General features: G+C 41.7%; 1 protein-coding gene across 1 annotated transcript in view; it reads left to right on the forward strand.

The window, feature by feature from the left end:
• Window positions 1–1,850: 1,850 nt before the first annotated feature.
• The window catches only part of RAD23B (RAD23 homolog B, nucleotide excision repair protein), a 43,398-nt gene continuing 23,132 nt past the window's right edge, over window positions 1,851–22,116 (forward strand). Inside the window, exons 1-2 of the mRNA XM_040239901.1 lie at window positions 1,851–2,309; window positions 19,729–19,810. Coding sequence (XP_040095835.1) covers window positions 2,244–2,309; window positions 19,729–19,810 — 148 coding nt within the window. The 5' untranslated portion in view covers window positions 1,851–2,243. The remainder of the gene's footprint in view (window positions 2,310–19,728; window positions 19,811–22,116) is intronic.

Below are 22,116 nucleotides of genomic sequence, written 5' to 3' on the forward strand. Positions count from 1 at the left end.
GACACGACTGAAGCGATTTAGCAGCAGCAGCAGCAGCAGAATCCACAGAAAACCAAGCAGTGACATTTTATCAGTGAGGATGCTGGTACAGTGGGGGTAATTTACAATTAGTCATACAGCTAGTGACCTAACTGTAACTTTTCATTTGAATTACTTTAAGTTAAATGTGCAGCAGAACCCAAGGCTCCTGCATTGTAGGCGGATTCTTTACCAGCTGAGCCAGAAGGGAAGCCCAAGAATAATGGAGTGGGTAGCATATCCCTTCGCCAGGGGATCTTCCCGACACAGGAATCGAACCTTGGTCTCCCGCATTGCAGGCGGATTCTTTACTGCCTGAGCTATCAGGGAAGCCCCTAAATGTGCAGGGTAGGTAATTAAGAGAGAGGAATGCCAGGCACCTAGAAGCGTGGACTTTGGAGTCATTCTGCTTGGATTCAGATTCTGGACCTGCAGGTGGGGGAACTCCAGGTACCTTACTTATCATCTTTACTTCAGTTTTCTTATCTGAAATGGGCATACTACAAATAGCTATCTACTTATGGGCTGCTAACTCTGTGCGTTCCTGGTACAAAGATTTTACATACATTATTCAACACTCCCTTTCAATAATCAATGAAGTTGAGTGCTAGTATTATTCCCATTTTACTGATGAGAAACCGAGCGCACATTCATGGATTCCAAAAATATTTACTGTGCCTGCATTACACGCCAGGCATGTTTCTTCGTGCTAGGGGTGCATCACCCAACACAACAAAATTTTTGCCTCTGTGCAGCTTGCCTGTGATTTACTGAAGGGAAAAGGATGATAAACCCAATAAATATGCACTAATGGCACGACAGAGGATGAGATGGTTGGATGGCATCACCAATCCGATAGACTTGAGTTTGAGTAAGCTCCGGGAGTTGGTGATGGACAGGGAAGCCTGGCGTGGTGCAGTCCATGGGGTCGCAGAGAGTCGGACACGACTGAGCGACTTAACTGAAGTGCTATAGGAAACACAGCAGGGTAACGGAACTAGGGAAGTTGCTGTTTTAAGTCGGGTATCCAGAGTCGATCTCCCTGAGAAGGCGACATCTGAGCAAAGATTGGAAGGACGTGAGAAGTCGAGCCACCCAGGTATAGAGGAAAAGAGGACTCGAAGCGGAAACAGCAAGGGTGAAGGTAGACTCTCAGGTTGAGAGCATTTGCTGAACATCCACCAACAACGTCTAGTGCAAGCCGAGAGAATAAGATGTAAGAGGTAGGGGCTGTGTATCCAGCTCTAGGAACTTTGCCTTTTACTCATGAGATGAGGTGCCATTGGACAGATCTGCCTGGGGAAGTGATATAACTTGATCTTATATTTAGGCGCAAGGTCCACTAACGTGGTCTAGCGCTGAAGTCAGTGTTCTCAGGGTAAATGAATCCCAGCACAAGGCTTCAGCCACATAGCAAGCGCCCTGCAAGCGCTGGCCCACTACGCTGGTTGCCCGCAACCCTTTCACTTAAACCTCGCCCCGACCTACCGCCCTCTAGTTCCCCAGTTCCAAGGCTCGCCAGCCACTCCGTCCTGTCTCCACGTAGCGCTTCCCCGGCTACGGATTGCGCAACTCGGGCAACCGGGAGGAGTCTGCACGTAGGCGGAGCGACAGCAGGCGGGAGAAGGCCCCAGAAACAGACGCGACGAGGAAGCCCTGAGCGCCCCCACGAGACGCCCACTGACTGCGCCTGCGCACGCGCCATCCAGGCGGCCGACATTCCAGAGCGGCAATCCGCCCCGCCCCAATTCCGGGGCGGAGTTCTTGCCTGCGCCTGCGCACAGCCTCGCCGCACCCTACGCCTGCGCGCTCCGCCGTCCCGGCCCCATCCCCCCCAGGTTTTTAGGGTGGTGGGGGGAGGGCGCGTCTCGGCGAGTCACGATGATGGCGGCCACCAGCCTGTGGTGAGCTAGCGGATTCTCTGCTGCTCTCGCAGAGCCCCTCGCGCTTCCTACAGACCCAGTGGCTGGTAACCGGGCGCGTGAGGAAGCACGGCGGCCCGAGCTCGCGAGGAAGGCCGCAGTCGCGGAGGCAGCGGCGCGGCCGGGGACCAGGACTGGGGGAGAGGCCGCTCTGCAGGGCGAATGTGACAAGCCCCCACCCCCACCGCCTTCCTCCCGAGTGCGCGAGGAGCGCGGGCGACCCCGGGGCCCCGCCAGGCCACAGACCCCGCCCAGCGGCCAGCACCCGGAGCAGGCCCGGCAGCAGAGCTGCGCGACGGCACCATGCTGGTCACCCTGAAGACCCTCCAGCAGCAGACCTTCAAGATCGACATCGACCCCGACGAGACGGTGAGTGCGGCGGGGCGCGCTGGGCCCGGCACGGAGCGGGGGCGGTCCGCGCGAGGGGCCGGGAGGGCCTGGGCTGGGGGTGGCGCGGCGGGACCGCGTGCGGGGCCCCGACCTCAGCTTCGAGCGGAGCCTGAGCGGGTAGAGCCACGGTGCAACCCAGAGGGCATGGCGAGCGGGGGGTCTAGGAACCCGGGCGCTATCAGGCCTGCAGGCTCCGGGCGCGGGTAGGGCCAGGGACCCGGCAGCGTGCGGCCCACTGGACCTTCAGGTTGGGCTGTGGGCTTTGTGGCAGGAGTGAGAGGAAGCAGTGGTCGGACACCGAAGCCCGGGTGGCATATGGCGTGAAGCACGCGTTAGCGGGGCACCGGAGGCCTCGGCCTGGGCGCTCTCGGTGGAGGGGCCAGAGGGGGAGGGGAGGTCAGGGTGGCCTGGGCGGTCGAGCTGCGCTCCAGGGTGTGGGTGCACAGGTTAGGGAGGGAGAGGTAGGCGTCGCCACTATCCCTGCGTGGACCTGGTTAGGCGCTGAGGTCTTGGAGGTGGTAACTGGAGATAATGAGCCTTAAATAAAATGGTATCAGGTTCCGTCAGCCGGAAAGTGTGAGTGTGAGGGGTGGTGAAAATGCCTTTTTTGCCCTCTTCGCCGCAGAATTGGTGACCCTTTTATTTGCATAAATCTTGAATCGTTTCGCAGCAGTTCTCCCGCCACCCAGCCCACACCCATACGTAGATTGCACTTCGAGGCCTTTTTGGTGTTGAAGGTTGTTGCATTAGAGCCCTTCCAATAAATCCAGGCGCAAACTTAACTCCAGATTAGCAAGTTCCCTGTGTTAGAAGCCTTGAAATTGTAGGATCGGAAGTCTGCACCCAACCTCCAAATAATACCCTTTCAGAGGAGAAATAAAGAAAATAAAAACTCTGAATCTCTTCTGTAAACTCTTGAAAGACTCGAACTTCACGTGTTAAATTCTCATGTCATCCTCTGTATTTGTGACTGCAAAAAGCCACTGTGTTGAAATCAGTACAGCTTTATGCCAAGATCTAAAAATTGCCATTCAGTGTAAACTTACTTCTTGTGTTCTGGAAGTTTGAGTCTGTACACCTTTGAAGTTGTCACAGTGCTGTATTTACAGCAGCAACTTTCTGCCCGTCTGTATTTTTCAAAATAATTGATTTAGTTTTGGTGGATGTCGGGGATCTTCAGTTCAGTCGCTTAGTCGTTTCCGACTCTGCGACCCTATGGACCGCAACATGCCAGACCTCCCTGTCCGGAGCTTACTTATTTAAACTCATGTCCGTTGAGTCGGTGATGCCATCCAACCATCTCATCCTCTGTCGTCCCCTTCTCCTCCTGCCTTCAATCTTTCCCAGCATCAGGGTCTTTTCCAGTGAGTCATTTCTTGGCTTCCGGTGGCCAAATATTGGAGTTTCAGCTTCAGCATCAGTCCATCCACTGATACTGAGGACTGATTTCCTTTAGGATGGACTGGTTGGATCTCCTTGCAGTCCAAGGGACTCTAAAGAATTTTCTCCAACACCACACTTCAAAAGCATCAATTCTTCTGGGCTCAGCTTTCTTTATAGTCCAACTTTCACATCCATACAGGACTACTTGGTGTTGGTTAATTAAATAAACCTGAGCTCCCATTTGCGGCTCTAACTTAATTTGCTATGTACCTGTTTTACAAAGATGTGAAGATTAAATAGTATTTAATTGGTGGTCAGTAAATGAATCCATTATTAATCAATGGGTACCTTTGAGTGAGGAAGTTTTCTACATCTTGAATTATTTTACAAATGTAGTTCCCAAGCTTTTTGAAATTGTGGCACAAAATGATTTTAGTTCGAGGCACTTAATTATATGTGTAAATATGCTACATGATAAATTCTTAAAAGGTGCAAGAGATACCAAGCTTCAGTGAGAAATTCAGTGTCCTCAAAATTGACAACACCTGTGGATTGCTATTACTGAATATTCCTTTACTGCTTATTGTGTACTTGTAAATTAAAGGATGGAAGTGAAAATGCAGCTGTGTAATGTTTTCAGCCAAAATTTTCCATAAAATAGCTATTGACTTTAGTTTTTTGTAATGTTGGTGCTGCAGGAACTTTACCAACTGGTATTCACAATTAGTTCCAGAATTATTGAAACCTAAAGGTTTGGGATTTGTGTGTGTGTGTGTGTGTGTTTGTTTTATATTTCTGGGTTTATTGAAGATATGCAGTGACTTTCTACAGCTCCACTGAGATATTTATGTTCTACTAGATTTGTATTGCTCTTTAGGCATTTTACGCATTCATTATCTTAGAGCCAATATTGTGTTTGTATAGATAATTAGCTATGTTACTATTTGTGTTTGTATAGATAATTAGCTATGTTGCTATTTTCCAGTTTATTTATATGAATTATGAACATATACTTCTGGAGGAAGATTTTCAGAAAGCTTAGTTACAGAGTTGCTTCTTCAGTTTTTTGTTGCTATTTGTCCAAGTATAATTGTGCTGCTGTTTATATAAATGTAAAACCTAACATTGTTAGTCTGGGACAAGAAATGAAAACATTTAATCAGGATATTCTGGAACATTTACTTTAAAATGACTTGTGGGTTTTTACTTTAATTGACTTAAATTTCAGAAATGGGGAAAACATTAGAGCTATTTTAATTGCATCTTTATAGTGATTTTTAAATTAACGTTTATTTTTAATACTGTATTTGAGAGCATTCCAGTAAGAAAAGAAGCAATGAAAATTATATAATTATCGGCAGACTGTAAGTATCCTGTTTGTGAAAACTAGATAGCCAAGGATATTAGGAAAATAAATCTAAAATAAAGGGGGGAAAATGGGATTTTAGTGAGACTTTTAGGGAGTTTCACATAAAATGAACAGATTTTGGTCTCTGAAACCTCTATGTTGGCCACTCAGGTTTGATTTTTTACCTCGAAGTAACTAAGGAACCTCAAATTACTTAAGTAACTTGAAATGGCTGGTGTAGAAACTCTTGTGAGCTTGAGAGGAGTAGGAGCAGAAATGAGTGGAAGAGGACTGAGAGATAAGAGGAATCATGGGAGTGATTCATTTGCTCAATGAGTAAACGTTCAGTAAGCTTTGACTGGCAGAACCAGAGGAAGGCAAGGACACGGGAGACATGGTCTGGGGCTTTGGGGGAGACGTATTTACATAGTCTTAGCTCAGTCGGTGGCTATATCGTAGGAGACGGACACAGTAGAAAAGGCAGGAGGATTTGTTTTTAAGATGTTCATATTTGCTTTAGTTTTTGAATGTTGAAAGTCCTCCCCTGCCTTTTTTTTAAAAAAAAAAAAAAAAACAGTGAAACTTTCTTAACATTGCCATTTTGTACCATTTACTTGACCGTTACCTTGCACTGCCTTTAGTGTTAACCATTACAAAAGTCTTTTTTATTATTACAATAATAACTCATCCCCTCTTATAAAATAACTGGGGGAAAAACAACAGTAAGTTGGAGGTGAGACATTAAATGCACAAGCTGAAATACTACATAAGTCACAACAAAGCTATGTGTATACGTTGGAAGTTTTTGATAAGACAATTGCTAAAGTACAGTAGTTTTAATTAGTATAGACAGTGTATTTGATGTTCTGTATAGTAATCTGCCAAAGACTTATTCACTGTGCGATACATTTGTGTTGCAAAATACTGCTTGAGCACTAGTTTTGTATATAGGATTTACTAGCCATCGTTTTTTAGCACATTGGTCCCATCGTGACTGATTGTATTCTAATAGAGTTGTGCTGAAGTTAGTGCCTTATTATGAAAGTTTCCTAGATTATTAAAACCTTTAAGTAGTTAACGTATTAAAATGCTATATCACAGAGGTGAAACTAAGGTATTTTGGTAAAACAGAATACTGGAAGTACCTGGGAAACCTGGCATGGCTGGCATCGGACCGTTGCTGTCTCTGTGCTTAGCAGACAGGAAGCATTTAAGGGCGCTTTCCCGGTGGCTTAGTGGTGGAGAATCCACCTGCCAGTGAAGCTGATGGGGGTTCGATCCCCGGGTGGGGAAGATCCCCTGGAGAAGGAAATGGCAACCCCTTTCAGTATCCTTGCCTGGGAAATCCCATGGACAGAGGAGCCTACAGTCCATTGGGTTGCAAAGAGTCGGATATGACTTAGAGACTAAACAACAGCAACAAGAATTTGGTAAAGATCTTTTGAATGAACTAAATACATTTTTTGGTGAATTGCCAAGTCAGTGATCCCTCAATCTTTGCATGTTAATTTGTTTAATATTGGTTGGATACAAACTAAAAATGTCAGGTCCTGCTGTCATGGTGTGTACTTTATAGTGGGATAAATCAGTTGAAAAACAAGTTTTCAAAACCAGATAATGGTTAAGAGTTATGTAGAGAATTGAAATAGGGTGAGGTAATGTGATAGTGCATGACTAGGTGGCTACTTTTAAATTGACTGGTCACAGAAGCCCTTTCTAAATAAGGCGACATTTAAACTGAGATCTGAATAATAAGCACTCAGAGATGGGGAGAGTGTTTTCTTTAGGGAAAGACTTTCAGGGGTGTTCTTTGGGAATTAAAAAAGGCCTGTTTTGTAGGTGAGGGAATCAAAAAGTAGATGGGAATCAAAAAAGGCCTGTTTTATTGTTCTAGTAGGTGAGGGGAAAGAGAGGTGAGGGATTAGAGTTAGGCAAGAGGCCAGGACCTGTAGGGCTTTGTAATAAGCTGGAGATTTTCATTGTAAAATAGGAAGCCTTTGGGGGCTTTTAAGCAGAGCAGAAAAAATATTTCTTTTATGATTTGGAAAGGTTACTTTGCTGTCTGGAGAACAGATAGTACGAAGAACAGTGAGGCTTGCACAACAGTTTCAGGAGTTGAAGTTCTGACCAGGGAAGTAAGAGTAGAGATTGGAGTTGGAGGGATTTGCGATATGGTTGGAAGGGTAGAGCTGATGATGGGTTGTAGTGGGGGAAGTTGAGAAATCAAAGATTAAGAATAGGTTTTAGTTGTATAACTTGTGTGAACACCATGTTCTTTGCTGAGACATGGAGGGTTGGGAGAGGAGCAGGTTTAGGGATTGGGGTGGGAACTCAAAGACTTACATTTAAGATACCTACTAAACATTCAGATGGAAATGACAAGGTTTGCTATGAATTTCAACTCCAGAGGGAAATTTGGCTGGGGTTAGAGACACGACATGTAGAAGGCAATGGCAACCCACTCCAGTACTCTTGCATGGAAAATCCCATGGACGGAGGAGCCTGGTAGGCTGCAGTCCATGGGGTTGCTAAGAGTCGGACACGACTGAGCAACTTCACTTTCACTTTTCCCTTTCATGCATTGGAGAAGGAAATGGCAACCCACTCCGGTGTTCTTGCCTGGAGAATCCCAGGGACGGGGGAGCCTGGTGGGCTCCGTCTATGGGATCACACAGAGTCAGACATGACTGAAGCAACTTAGCAGCAGCAGAGACATGACAAGCCACATGTATGTTTGACCTCAGTCCATGGGAATGGATGAGATCATCTTGCCTCAACCTTTTCCAGTGCCCATTCTTGATGAAATTGAGCCCAAGTGCCTAAATTATCCCTTATATGCTATTAGAATTGAGGAACTTTGGTGAGAATGGAAAGGAATGGGGCTTAGCGCTGAAAGCTGGGGTACTGTATATACCATGTGAAGACTGAGTAGTAAAAAGGTCAGGCAGTCAAGGAGCAACCTTTGAAGAAGGAAGAATCCAAGAGAAGAGAAAAGTTTCAAAGACAAGGAGAGGGTCAGGTATATCTGCTACTTGCAAAAAAGTAAGATGAAAACAAGGAACATGACTTCTGGTTTTGGCAACTTGGAGGTCATAAGTGACCGGGTGAGTAGTCTGCTTGAAGCGGTGGGGCCAGAAGTTAGGTTTGAATGAATTGAGGACTGCATGGGAGACATGTGAAAACAATCGCAGTAATTCTGAGTGTCACAGCCTGTGGTGGGCATTGTTTAAAAAAAAAACAAAACCAGAATTGTGAAAAATATGTAATGATGTGTGTTTTAAAAAGAAGAGTTGGAGACCAGCATGATTAGTAACTTGCCTGGGGTCACAGTCAATGGCCTTGGTAGTTTCACTGTCTTCGAATGATAGTCTTGCCCACAGTCTGATCTCCATTCATTAATTGCACATCTGGTGAGCTTTCCTTCTACTTAACTCATTTATTCAGACCCAGGAGTGGTAACTAGCTCTTATCACAGCAAGTAACTGGAGCTCTTCCTCTTGTCCACAGTAATCTGTTTTTGGTACCTTACTTTAACTTTCCTCTGTTTCCAGAGACTTAAAATCCATTTGATCCATACTGCTTTTCTCTGGCCCTCCCCTCTGGGCTTCCACTTTTGCCCAGTGGTTATAATCACTCCCTTGCAAGGGTCAAGTGTAGCATGTCTCTTGAGCCAGGCTGCCTAGCTTTCAGTCCTGGCTGTAGCACTTGCCATGTGATGTGATCTTTGGCAAGTTACCCAGTTTTGTGCCTGTTTCCTCATCAGTAAAGTTGAGAGTAAAGCCACAGAAATACTGACGTCTCAGGATTGTTTGAAGCTTATGTGAGTTTGAGATAATACACAGTATGCTTGGTGACAGTGCTTAACAGCACGGCCCCACTCTCACTCCGTTGTTCTTGTTTGAAAAACCCCAGATATGATTAAGTCTGTGCTTGTGCTTGCCCCTGTGCTACTGGAAACTGAACACGTGGGCTCCTTGTCTCAAATTCCTGAACAATAATTATCATCAAGCCCTTCGTACTGGCAGTCGTACATTTTACTAGTCAGTTCATTTTTCTGGTTTCATAGGCAGATTTCATATCATCTCCACTCTTTATTTTCAGTTGACCCTAGATCTGAGATTGAGAACATAGAAACTGTCAGGACAGAACTTACTCAAGATCTAGCAGAGTTCCTTACCCGACAGCCTCTCTTTATTGTGGAGATAGCTTTGTATTGTGGATAGTGCTATCTAAGGCCAGTTCCTTCACTTTCTCACAACATCCTAAACTCTCATTTATAAAGGACATCACTCCATCAGTTCTCCTTTTTTCATCATTGATTTTTCCATTTCTAGAGCTTTCTAAACCTTGTCCTTGTTTTAATAAAACCCTCCCTTGTCTCCACATTTGTCTGCTGTCCCGTTTCCCCCTCTTCCTTACAGCAGAACCTAAGAGTAGCTCTTGAATCTGTTTGCCCTTTTTTTTTTTTTTTAACATCTTGCTCTTTCAAATACATCATACCGTTCCTAAGCTAGAGGAGAGCTTTTTCCCACTTTGTAGTTGCTTTGTATCTTTGAGTGTGGGATAGTACTTAAATCTGTTTTCTCATGGGTAAAATGGGAGTAATAGTAATTTACCTGCCTTCCTCATAGAGTTGGTGTGAAAATCAGATGAGATCATGGCTCTGAAAATTTGGGTAAATTGTGAAATCAGAAATCTATGCAATTTTTAAAAAAACAAATCCTGTCTTTATCAGTGTTCCATTCATTGTGATCAGTGTTTTTTTCCACTGTCCTTTTTGAACATGGTTTGTGTGAGATACCTTTATTTTCTCAGCATGACGTAGTAAGCAACTTCAGTGTTGAGAGCAGTATTCTGCCATTTTAGGCTTGGAAATTGAGATTATTTGATAGACAGTGTATAAAATTTCTGTTGCTTTCGGAAAGAAATGTTATAAATTTAAACTTGGTATAGAACAGTGAATCCTGCTGAAGGACACCACACGTCTGTTCCCTGTAAGTTTGGATAAATACATTCCTTGTATTTGGCTCTCTGACAGCTAATTTTATAGTGGAATGAACTTTATAAACCCTTTGACATTATGTATACCTATTCCAGCAGAGGAAGTAGACCAGCTACAAATGACTAGTATGTGTGACTAGGTCCTCGATCCTTGAGCAGGTGGATCGCAGTTGTCTCTCCCTCTGTCCTGCCCTCTGCGTGTCCGGTTGTATTAGGTGGGTGGCTTTTTTTTGTAGTGTATTAGATCCGTTCTCTGCCTGTATAGAAACTTTAAAATTTACAAGTAACTTGGGAGTTTCTGCTTTACTGTCTTCAAAGTCTGTGTCTGTTTTGATCTTGATGAGACCATACTGTTAGGAATGTATTCATAATATTGTAGAATAGATTAAACTGGCATAAATAGATAGGCTTTTTTTATTTACCAAAAAAGAAAAAAGAAATTAGTAGCTGCTGTTGGTTACCAGGGGCTTCCCTGATGGCTCAGACAGTAAAAAGTCTGCCTGCAATGCTGGAGACCCAGACTGGGAAGATTCCCCTGGAGAAGGGAATGGCTGCCCACTCCAGTTTTCTTGCCTGGAGAATTCCATGGACAGAGAGGAGCCTGGAGGGCTGCAATTCAACAGCTCTCGGTTGTAGAGTTGAACACAACTGAGCGACTAACACTTTGAGTACTTTGGCTTTAGGAGCCTAATCATCATAGTTGGGGGAGAATCATCATTCTGTTGGGGTAGAATGAATTATGAATTTCAAATTATACTTAAAATAGTAACTTCTAGATCGTAACCCTAATTTGAGAATGAGGGTTACTGCCTTTGTTTACTGTTATCCACACATTGTTAATACTGTAATCTGAATTATTTTTTCAGTTTAAAAAAAAGATTGTGCCACATTTTTTCATTCCTTTGGTCCAGTGGGAAGGTTTTTCCTGTTGCATTAATGTCAGCTGACATCTTCATAATCAGTTCTGTGTTTAGAATTACCTGAAACCTGCTTTGTGGGAAAGATCCAGGAAATACTCTTTGGTGCCTGCACTAGTTTCTCAAATGAAAGGATACTGCCCAAGGAACCAAGAAGGAAAAAGTTTTGCCTATAGTGTAAATGTATGAAATCCTTTTGTAAACATATTTTGCTTTAGGTCTCTGTTTCCTTTTGCTAATGGGGGCTTCCCTGGTGGCTCAGATGGTTAAGAATCTGCCTGCAATGTGGGAGACCCAGGTTCAATCTCTGGATTGGGAAGATACCCTGGAGAAGGGAATGGCAACCCATTCCAGTACACTTTTCGGAAAATTCATGGACAGAGGAGCTTGGCAGGCTACAGTTCATGGGCTTGGAAAGAGTCAGACTCGACTGAGTGACTAACACATACATAATGGTTAATGGCTAAGACTTATTTGCTCTTACTAGTTTTTTAATTTGCTAGGCTATGTAGTGTTCAAACTACTATCCAGAATTTTCTGCTTTAGTGAGATCTCATAAATTGCAGTGTATTCTTGTGTAATATTAGTAATGGTTGGAAGAGGGTACCATGAAGTGTTTTTTCTTTTAAACTATTTAAATTTCCCCTCATTACTAAAAACAGTTGAGACTTGTTATGGTAAGTAAAGTGTATAAAGTAAAGAGCAAAAGGCTTTAGGCCCCTGGTCTAAGTAACCACTGTTGAATTCTGTATATGCTGCTTGTCTCTTTTTTTTTTTTTCCCTAGAAAAATGTGTGCATATAATACATAAAAACAACACTACGTATTTAAAAATCCATTGCTTTTGTCCTTAAAGATAATTGTCAATATTTCTTCCAGTCATTTTAATGTACATGCATTCTGTGAATTTCTTTGTATAGTCACTGTTCTTGCTGTATTGTATAACTACACAGCTGTATGCATGAGCAGTAATGTATTTTACCATTTCACCATTGATGGGTATTTAGGGTTGTTTGCAGTATTACAATAAGTAGTGTACTACACATATTTTGTTCACATATCTTTGAAGTATTTATGTGGACATCCCTTTAGTATTGATTCTTAGAGGTGGAATTTTTGGGTCAAAGGATGGCAGATTGCCTCAAAAATGCCTGCATCAGTGTTCACAAAACTCAACAGTATTTGTTGTTTTCAAATACTAAGTCTGTCTGAATAACCAGCCAGGATTCAAATAGAGATCTAACACAGAGTAAATGAGTTAAATGTTGTGAGGCTCTGTGTACACTGCCTGACACATGGTAAGTATTAGCACCCATAAACTAAGTGATGTGTAGGAAGTCTGACTTGCAAAACATCATACTACTATGGAGATAAGATTTAAAAGACATTACTTTTATATCTGAAACATAACAACTTAAATTCGTGGAAATGACTACTTTTAATGGTCGTTGGCCTGAACTAAGATAGTGTCATGGGATACAATATAGAGTTCACATTGGAAAGTAGTTAGATGATAAGTTGGAACCACTGGATTTAATGTAAGGAATATTGGAGAAGTGAGAGACAACTACCTCAGAACAGAATAGGATGAAAAGGATAACTGATCTGCTTTTGCGTTGGCTTTTTTCAATAAACCATTATGATTGTCTCCCTTTTGGGTAAAAAAAGCGATGCTAGCTATATTTAGTAGAAGGTGTTGAGTATGTTTTTCTTTTACAATGCACAATTTCATAAAAGAGAACTATGTGGCTAAGAAAAAAAAATAGATTTCTTGAGTCTTAACCATATTCTGTCTCTAATCAGTGATAAACTACCGTCCTTTATCTAGGGGGAAATAAGCAGCAAAATGAAAGTATAGTTCCATATCCCTGCTTCAGCCAGGAGAAACTTGTTGTTTACTCTGATCGTAGTGCTTAATATTAGGCCCATCCTTTTATTGGAAGCATTGACACGGGGCTCAGCACAGTTCAGTTCGCAGTCTTTCAGTCATGTCTTACTCTTTATGACCCCATGAACTGCAGCATGCCAGGCTTTCCTGTCCTTCACTAACTCCCAGAGCTTGCTCAAACTCATGTCCATTGAGTCGGTGATGCCATCCAACCATCTCATCCTGTGTCGTCCCCTTCTCCTCCTGCCTTCAGTCTTTCCCAGCATCAGGGTCTTTCCCAGTGAGTCAGTTCTTTGCATCAGGTGGCCAAAGTATTGGAGCTTCAATTTCAGCATCACTCCTTCCAATGAATATTCAGGACTGCTTTCTTTTAGGACAGACTGGTTTGCTCTCTTTGCAGTCCAGGGGACTCTCAAGAGTCTTTTCCAACACCACAGTTCAAAAGCATCAATTCTTCGGCACTCAGCTTTCTTTATGGTCCAACTTTCACATTCATACGTGACTGTTGGAAAAACCATAGCTTTGACTAGATGGACCTTTGCTGGCAAAGTAATGTCTCTGCTTTTTAATATTCTGTCTAGGTTGATCATACCTTTTCTTTGAAGGAGCAAGTGTCTATTAATTTCATGGCTGCAGTCACCATCTGCAGTGATTTTGGAGCCCAAGACAATACAGTCTCTCACTGTTCCCATTGTCTCCCCATCTATTTGCCATGAAGTGATGGGACTGGATGCCATGATCTTAGTTTTTTGAATGTTGACTTTTAAGCCAGCTTTTTCACTCTTCGTCTTTCACTTTCATCAAGAGGCTCCTTATTTCCTCTTCACTTTCTGCCATAAGAGTGGTATAGCCTGCATATCTGAGGTTATTGATATTTCTCCTGACAATCTTGATTCCACTTGTACTTCATCCAACCCAACATTTTGTACGACGTACTCTGCATATCAGTGAAATAAGCAGAGTGACAATATACAGCCTTGCCGTACTTCTTTTCCTGTTTGGAACCAGTCTGTTGTTCCATGTCCAGTTCTAACTGTTGCTTCTTGACCTGCATACAGATTTCTCAGGAGGCAGGTCAGGTGGTCTGCTATTCCCATCTCTTGAAGAATTTTCCACATTTTGTTGTGATCCACACAGTCAAAGGCTTTAGTGTAGTCAGTGAAGCAGAAGTAGATGTTTTTCTGGAATTCTTTTGCTTTTTTTATGATCTGATAGATGTTGGCAACTTGATCTCTGGTTCCTCTGCCTTTTCTAAATACAGCTTGAATATCTGGAAGTTCATGGTTCATGGACTGTTGAAGCCTGGCTTGGAGAATTTTGAGCATAACTTTGCTAGCATGTGAGATGAGTGCAGTTGTGCGGTAGTTTGAGCATTCTTTGTCATTGCCTTTCTTTGGGATTGGAATGAAAACTGACCTTTTCCAGTCCTGTGGCCACTGCTGAGTTTTCCAAATTTGCTGACATATTGAGTGCAGCACTTTCACAGCATCATCTTTTAGGATTTGAAATAGCTCAACTGGAATTGCATCACCTTCACTTTGTTCATAATGATGGCTTTGTTCATAATGATGCTTCCTAAGGCCCACATGACTTTGCATTCCAGGATATCTGGCTCTAGGTGAGTGATCACACCATCATGATTATCTGGGTCATGATGATTTTTTTGTATAGTTCTTCGGTGTATTCTTGTCACCTCTTATTAGTATCTTCTGCTTCTGTTAGGTCCATACCATTTCTGTCCTTTATTGAGCCCATCTTTGCATGAAATGTTCCCTTGGTATCTCTAATTTTCTTGACGAGTTCTCAAGTCTCTCCCATTCTGTTCTCTATTTCTTTTCATTGATCACTGCGGAAGGTTTTCTTATCTCTCCTTGCTGTTCTTTAGAACTCTGCATTCAGATGGATATATCTTTCCTTTTCTCCTTTGCCTTTCGCCTCTCTTCTTTACTCAGCTGTTCGTAAGGCCTCCTCAGACGTTTTGCCTTCTGAATTTCTTTTACTTGGGGATGGTTTTAATCACAGCCTCCTGTACAATGTTGCGAACCTCCATCCACAATTCTTCAGGCACCCTGTCTATCACATCTAATCCCTTGAATCTGTCACTTCAACTGTATAATCGTAAGGAAATTGATTTAGGTTATACCTGAACAGTCTAGTGGTTTTCCTTACTTTCTTCAATCTAAGTCTGAATTTTGCAATAAGGAGTTCATGATCTGAGGCAGTCAGCTCCTGATCTTGTTTTTTGCTGACTATATAGAGCTTCTCCATCTTCAATTGCAAGGAATATAATCCATCTGGTTTTGACATTGACCATCTGGTGATGTCCATGTGTAGAGTAGTCTCTTGTGTTGTTGGAAGAGGGTGCTTGCTATGACCACTGCGTTGTCTGGGCAAAACTCTGTTAGCCTTTGCCCTGCTTCATTTTGTACTCCAGTGCCAAACTTGCCTGTTACTCTGGGTATCTCTTGACTTCCTACTTTGCATTCCAGTCCCCTGTGATGAAAAGGACACCTTTTTTTGGTGTTAGTTCTGGAAGGTCTTGTAGGTCTTCATAGAACTGTTCCACTTCTGCTTATTCAGCATTAGGGGTTGGGTCGTAGACTTGGATTACTGTGATACTGAATACTTTGCCTTGGAAATGAACAAAGATCACTCTGTCGTTTTTGAGGTTGCACTCAAGTACTGCATTTTGGACTCTTTTGTTGACTGTGTTAGAGGAGTTGTAACTACATTGGTTGCTGGACATAACCTTCCCGGAGAAGCCACGTGCAAGAGTTGCTACCTTTTCCTACTTCACGACAACTGAAAAGAAGGCTTTTCTGAAGTGTAAGCTGTTTCAAAATGGTGCTCAGCTTGATTGGGTTAGAGAAGACTTAAAGTAGTCTAGAAACCATCCTTCAGCAAATACATTCTGGTTGAAATGCCTGTGGGATATCTGGTGAAGGTTTCTAGTAGAGTTGGATATGCAAAACTGAAGGTCAAGGGAAAACTGGGCTAGAGATACAGGTGACATCCAGTTGGTTCTTAAAACTAGAAGTAGATGAGATAGATTATCCTGGAAGAGTGTGTAAAAGAAAATTCGGTCAAAAGCATAGCCTTGAGTAACCCTTAAAGGTTTGGGCAAGGGAGGGGATTTCAGAATGGAGGGAACAGAGGTAGGAGGAAACCTGGAGGAGTTCAGTGTTACGGAATCCAAAGTAAGACAGTGTGGAAGGGAGAAATGGGTCAGTGCTGTCAGCTGTGACAGAGAGGTCAAGAAATGCTATAGAGAAGGATTAAGACGAGTCAGGTGCTGATGCTGCTAAATTTAGGGGTACTGGGGAGGGCCACCTTACTGTCATTGTAGGAGTAGCGCTGCTGCAGAAAATAAGCAGCAAAGTGAGAACAAAGTCCATGCTTCAATTTATCCTCATTGTGTTGCACTCTTGAGTAAGAAGTATGCAGTTGTGAGTAAGTAAAAGCAATGTGTGGTTAACTTTTTTGAAAATTGCTTGAGACTAAGGGGAGGAGAATGTAACTAGCAGGGGACAGATTGGGGGAGGGGGTTGTTTTGAAGATGATAGAGAATTGGGTCTGTGCAAATGTGAATGGAAACGAACTGGCCTTGAGGGAGAGGTTGAAAATAAAAGTGGATGAGGGGATAGGAAACATAACGAATCCTGCAAGGTACTGGAGGGACAACAGCAATTAGATTTGAAGAGAGGGATACCTTTCATTTAGTAGAGAAGAAACAGATCTAGGTGAATCTGGATGCAAAAAAAAACCCATGTGTCAGTTTGGAAACAGCAAATTGAGAGTGTGAGCTCCTGGAGTGTTGTCTGTCTTGAATGAAGTAGAAAGTAGTCATCTGTGGGGAGGGGGCAAGGGTTGGGAATCAGATTTAGAGGAGAGTACAGATTTGAAACAGCAGTGTCGTGGAGGATGGAAGAGAGGGCTAACCAGGGGAACAGAAGGATTGGGAATGTCTTTCCTCTTCTTCAGTAACATTTAGAAGACTGTGAATGTGGCTAGGTAGCTGGTTAGGTATTAAAGGTGAGATCTGTTAGCTAAGTAACGTAGAAGAGTATGACACCACAGAGTGGTTGACATCAATTTTGAGTACTGGAAAATTCAGTTGTGTTGCTCCATATGTGGAAATTTGCCTGGCAGGAGCAGTAGGAAGACAAGTGTGTGGTGTTAGGAGGTGACAGAAGCAGTGGCATTATTGTCTAAGCTGAACAGAGCTGGAACAAAAGGAGAGGCTCAGGGGACCAGAGCTGGGATGGAATGCAAGACCAGGTGTGGTGAACAGTTACTGAGAGAGTTGATGGGAGGAGATAAGCACTATTATAATTTTGAAGAGCATTTTGGGGATGATGAGATTGAACCTGTGTTCTGAATGGCTGTGAGTAGGTGACTTAAGTGGATTGGCAGTGAAGATGATTGGGTCGAGGTAAAGGAGTGATGCCAGAAGCGTGGACGGGTCAGGGAACCTGGCTCCAAAGTCTAGCTCTCCTGTTTTCTTTGATGCATGGCCCAAAGTGGTGTTGCCAGGTTGAACCTACACGCACCCTCCCACACACCCTCTGCCCATGAGACATTTTGGCATATTGTCTACAAAACATTATATCATTTGATACTCTCATTCTGAAAGTATATCCTTCTCTTCACACTTAACACCAAAAATTATTCAAGACAGTCTTTTCCAGTGTGACCGTTATTGGATTAATGATAATCTGACATTAAACTTTGTGCTTCTGGTAATTAATGAGGTTGAGCTTTTCTTTTTATTGGGTGTATAATTGTGAATTGCCTGCCTTGTCATTTGTCCATTTTTCTATTGCTATGGGAACCATTTTCTACTATTTCTCTGAATTTGTTTTATGTGCATTTTCCTTTTGGTAAGTGTCTTGTTATTTGTTTGAATTACATGCTTCAGTTCAGTTCACTTCAGTCGCTCAGTCATGTCCAACTCTTTGCGACCCCATGAATCGCAGCATGCCAGGCCTCCCTGTCCATCACCAACTCCCAGAGTCCACCCAAACCCATGTCCAGTGAGTCGGTGATGCCATCCATCCATCTCATCCTCTATCGTCCCCTTCTCCTCCTGCCCTCAATCTTTTCCAGCATCAGGGTCTCTTCAAATGACTCAGTATTAGCCAAAGTATTGGAGTTTCAGCTTCAACATCAGTCCTTTCGATGAAACCCAGGACTGATCTCCTTTAGGATGGACTGGTTGGATCTCCTTGCAGTCCAAGGGACTCTCAAGAGTCGTCTCCAACACCACACTTCAAAAGCATCAATTCTTTGGCGCTCAGCTTTCTTTACAGTCCAACTCTCACATCCATTCATGACCACTGGAAAAACCATAGCCTTGACTAGACAGACCTTTGTTGGCAAAGTAATGTCTCTGCTCTTTAAGATGCTGTCTACGTTGGTCATAACTTTCCTTCCAAGGAGTGTCTTAATTTCATGGCTGCAGTCACCGTCTGCAGTGATTACATGCTTAGTTTGTTAATTTTCGTTCAGTAATAAACGTTTAGTGTTACTCTGTGATTACTTTTTAAATCACATCATATAGGTATTAATGTATATAGAGTTCTCATTGTTATTTCTTAGTATTCTTTAATCACAGTTTTGGTTTCTTTGAAGCAGTGTTATTTAGTAATGAAGTGATTAGAGGGGTGTTTTGTTGTTGTTTGCCCTACTTTCCCTCTCATACTCATATATATATATTTAGTGGTTGAGATTCTTGTGACGGGTTTCCACTTTGGGAAATAACAGAATAGCAGTGATGTTACTGACCCACTTCAGGAAGATGATAAGTATAGCAAGGGTGATTTATGTGACATTTGCAAAATACTCTGCTCTAAAGCTTGGAGTCAGAAGGTCTGGGTTTGGATTTCAGCTACTACTTACATTAATAGCAACAGTGTGGTTTGGGGAGGAGCCCTCCCTTTTGTATCCATGACAATTTTCCACGTAAAGCTCAGAACTATCAACTTGTACAATTTTCAGAAGTATTCTGGGAATTGAAAGAAATGAGATTTTTCCCCCTTGATTCTTGGGCAGGAAGTGAAATTTAGTTTTATAATGTCTCTTTTTTTAACTTCTATGCCACCCTACTTCGGAAATAGTTTACATTTGTTTTCTGAGTACTTGATGATGAACCTGTTGTCATGTAATTTTAAAAAAACCATAAAGATCATCCATTGCAGTCCCTCTGTATAGATGAGACTGATGCTGAGAAAAACTGAGCAACTTGTTCAAGATCATTTAAGTAATACAGTGGCTCTCAACCTTGGCCAGACTTTGAAATCAGCTGTGAAGCTTTTATAAAATATTGATGTCCAGACCCACACTCAGAAATTATGTTTTAATTGGTCTTTATCAAGCTCCCTCAAGTGATTATAATGAAACATTAGCCACTTTTAAGGTAAATAATTTGCTTTTTGACATTCACATTTAACTTACGTTTTATCATTGTAGACAAGACCACCTTATTTCTTAAACCTTTTAGATCAGAGAGCTTTTCTTTACTTTCCTATCCTATGGGAAATAAACCCATAAACTTTATAATGAGAATCATAGTTTCTGCTTTTGAAACATTTATTTTGAGTAGATTTTTAAAGTCAGCTAAGAAAGTCTTTTAAGGAAAAAAAATCTGTAACAGATGGTAAAACAGTTTATACTTAACCGTATCTAATAGTATGGGTTATCAATAGAATTTTTTTACATAATATTATGAAGACATGATCTTTTAAGTTTTTGGAATCAATAATATGTATAAAGTTTTTATATTGCATCATTTGTTCAGATTCTGGATCTTCCTTTGTTTAGATTTTTTTTTTTTTTTTCAAATATTTTAAAATTTTTCCCATAGGTGAAAGCACTGAAAGAGAAGATTGAATCCGAAAAGGGTAAAGATGCCTTTCCTGTAGCAGGTCAAAAGTTAATTTATGCAGGTATGAATTAAGTACTGAAATTAACATGCCATTTTCATGTGTACTGTGATATTCTTTTAGTTTTAGAAATTGCCATCTTAAGAATTGTTGCATATACAAATTGATTCTGTCAGAAACATTGTAGAGATAAAAGCAGAGAATGAACAGTCATTTGAATGTTACTTTATTAATATTCAGTCCTCTATTTTTCACATTTGCTTTGTGTATTTCTCCATCCAGTGATGTTAGTTTTGCTTGTTAATTTTTTCTTTCATAAGCATTGTGTAACTGGCTGTATTTGTTTTGCTTTGTTTTTTGAATTAAAAAATGTTATTGAATTACTTTGTATGACATTGTTTAAGTGTAAAGTGTACAAAGCGTTAACTCTGATACATATTGTAATATGATTGCTGTTGTAGTGATATTTACCACATTACAGAATTAACAATATTATTGTCTGTATTCATTATACTGTGCATTAGATCTCTATGGCTTATTTAATACTCATTACAAATTTGTACTCTTAAACACAATCACTCTTATCTCCCCCATGTCCCAAACCCTTGGTAACCACCAAGGTAAAATAACTTTTTTTTAAGTTCAGAGTTTTAAATTCCACGTACATTTCCATATATAAGTGATATTATACTGTGCTCAACTTACCTTGCTTAGCATAATGTTCACAGGGTCCATTCATGTTGCAGATACGAAGTTACTGTCTTTCTCGTGGTCATATAATATTGTATATACCCAAAGAAGTGAAAATAGGATTTTGACAAGACATACACACTCCCATGTCTATAGCAGCACTATTCACAATAGCTAAGATATGGAAACAATCCAAAATGGCCATCAAGGGATGAATGGATAAAAAAGACGTTACTCATACACAATGGGTCATACGGTGGATCTAGTTTAATTTTTAAAGGAACCTCCATATTCTCTGTAGTGGTTGGACCAATTTACATTCCCACCAACAGTGTATAAAGATTGTTTTTTCACCATAACCTCACCAGCCCCTCTTGTCTCCTTCATCAAGCTATTCTAACAGATGTAAGCTAGCATCTTGCTTTGATTTACATTTCCCTGATGCTTAGTAGTGTTGAGCATCTTTTCATCTGTCTCTTGACCATTTCCAGATCCTCTTTGGAGAAATGTTGATTTATATTTAATCTGCCAGTTTTTAAACAGATTGTTTGGGTTTTTTGTTATTGAGTCCTTTATGTATTTTGGATATTAGCCACATAACTCACATGGTTTTTGAAATTTTTCTCCCATTCTGTAGATTCTTTTCATTTTGTTAATTGTTTATTTTGCTATGCAGAAGCTTTTGAGTTTGATGTAGTCTATTTGTTGAATTTTGGGTGTGTGTGCTTTCTTCGTGATACCCAAAAAATTGTCGGTAAAGCCACAATTGCTGGCTTTCTTCCCTACGTTTTCTTTCAGAAGTTTTATGGTAACAGTCCTTATGTTTACGGTTTGATCCATTTCAAGTTAATCATTGTGAGTGGTATAAGATAGGGGTCCAATTTTATTGTTCTGCGTGTGTTTTCTTTAGTTTTCCCATGAAACTGAGCATCCTCTGTAACCTGTTGAAATGTTACTTTATTTCTTGGCTATGGCAGGTCTCATCGTGGTGCGTGGGCTTCCTCCGGTTGTCGGGAGCAGGGGCTGCTGTTCCCCGTGGGCTGTGGGCATCTCACTGCAGTGGCCTCTCTTGCTGTGGAGTATAGGCTGGAGGCACAGGGCCTTCAGTAGTCCCAGCACTTGGGCTCAGTAGGGTGGCTTGCAGGCTTAGCTGCTCCGTGGCATGCCGCGTCATCTGGGACCAGGGATTGACTCAGTGTCCCTTGCATTGAAAAGTGGATTCTTAACCACTGGACCACCAGGGAAGCCACACGTTTATCTGTTTTTAAATAAAATACCAAAATTGACTGAAGAATATAGAAAACCTTATGTCAAAAGACACTACAATAAATGAGAAAAAAGATGATTATTCAGATTATATGAAGAGCTCTTGACAAATCAATAGGGAAAAGAATGACCCAATTAAAAAGCAACAAAGGATATGAATAGGAAGTTGCACATTAACTAGCCTCACTAGTAACTGGGAAAGTGTATGTTAAAAATAGACTTAATAGGTGAATTTTGTGGAGAAAATTCTTTTCTGTGTTCTTTAGAAGAAATACTGAGCAGTTAGATTGCGGATGTCAGTAAGATGGATCTTGACTTAGCCCTGGATTCTTGTCTGTTTATTTTGTCATACTTTCTTAACTGAAGTAGTTTAGAGAAACACCAGCCCTGTGATGAGGATTCAGAAGCCTGAA

This window comes from Oryx dammah, unplaced genomic scaffold (genome assembly GCF_014754425.2).
Source record: "Oryx dammah isolate SB20612 unplaced genomic scaffold, SCBI_Odam_1.1 HiC_scaffold_1, whole genome shotgun sequence".
In the NCBI taxonomy this organism is placed as follows: domain Eukaryota; kingdom Metazoa; phylum Chordata; class Mammalia; order Artiodactyla; family Bovidae; genus Oryx; species Oryx dammah.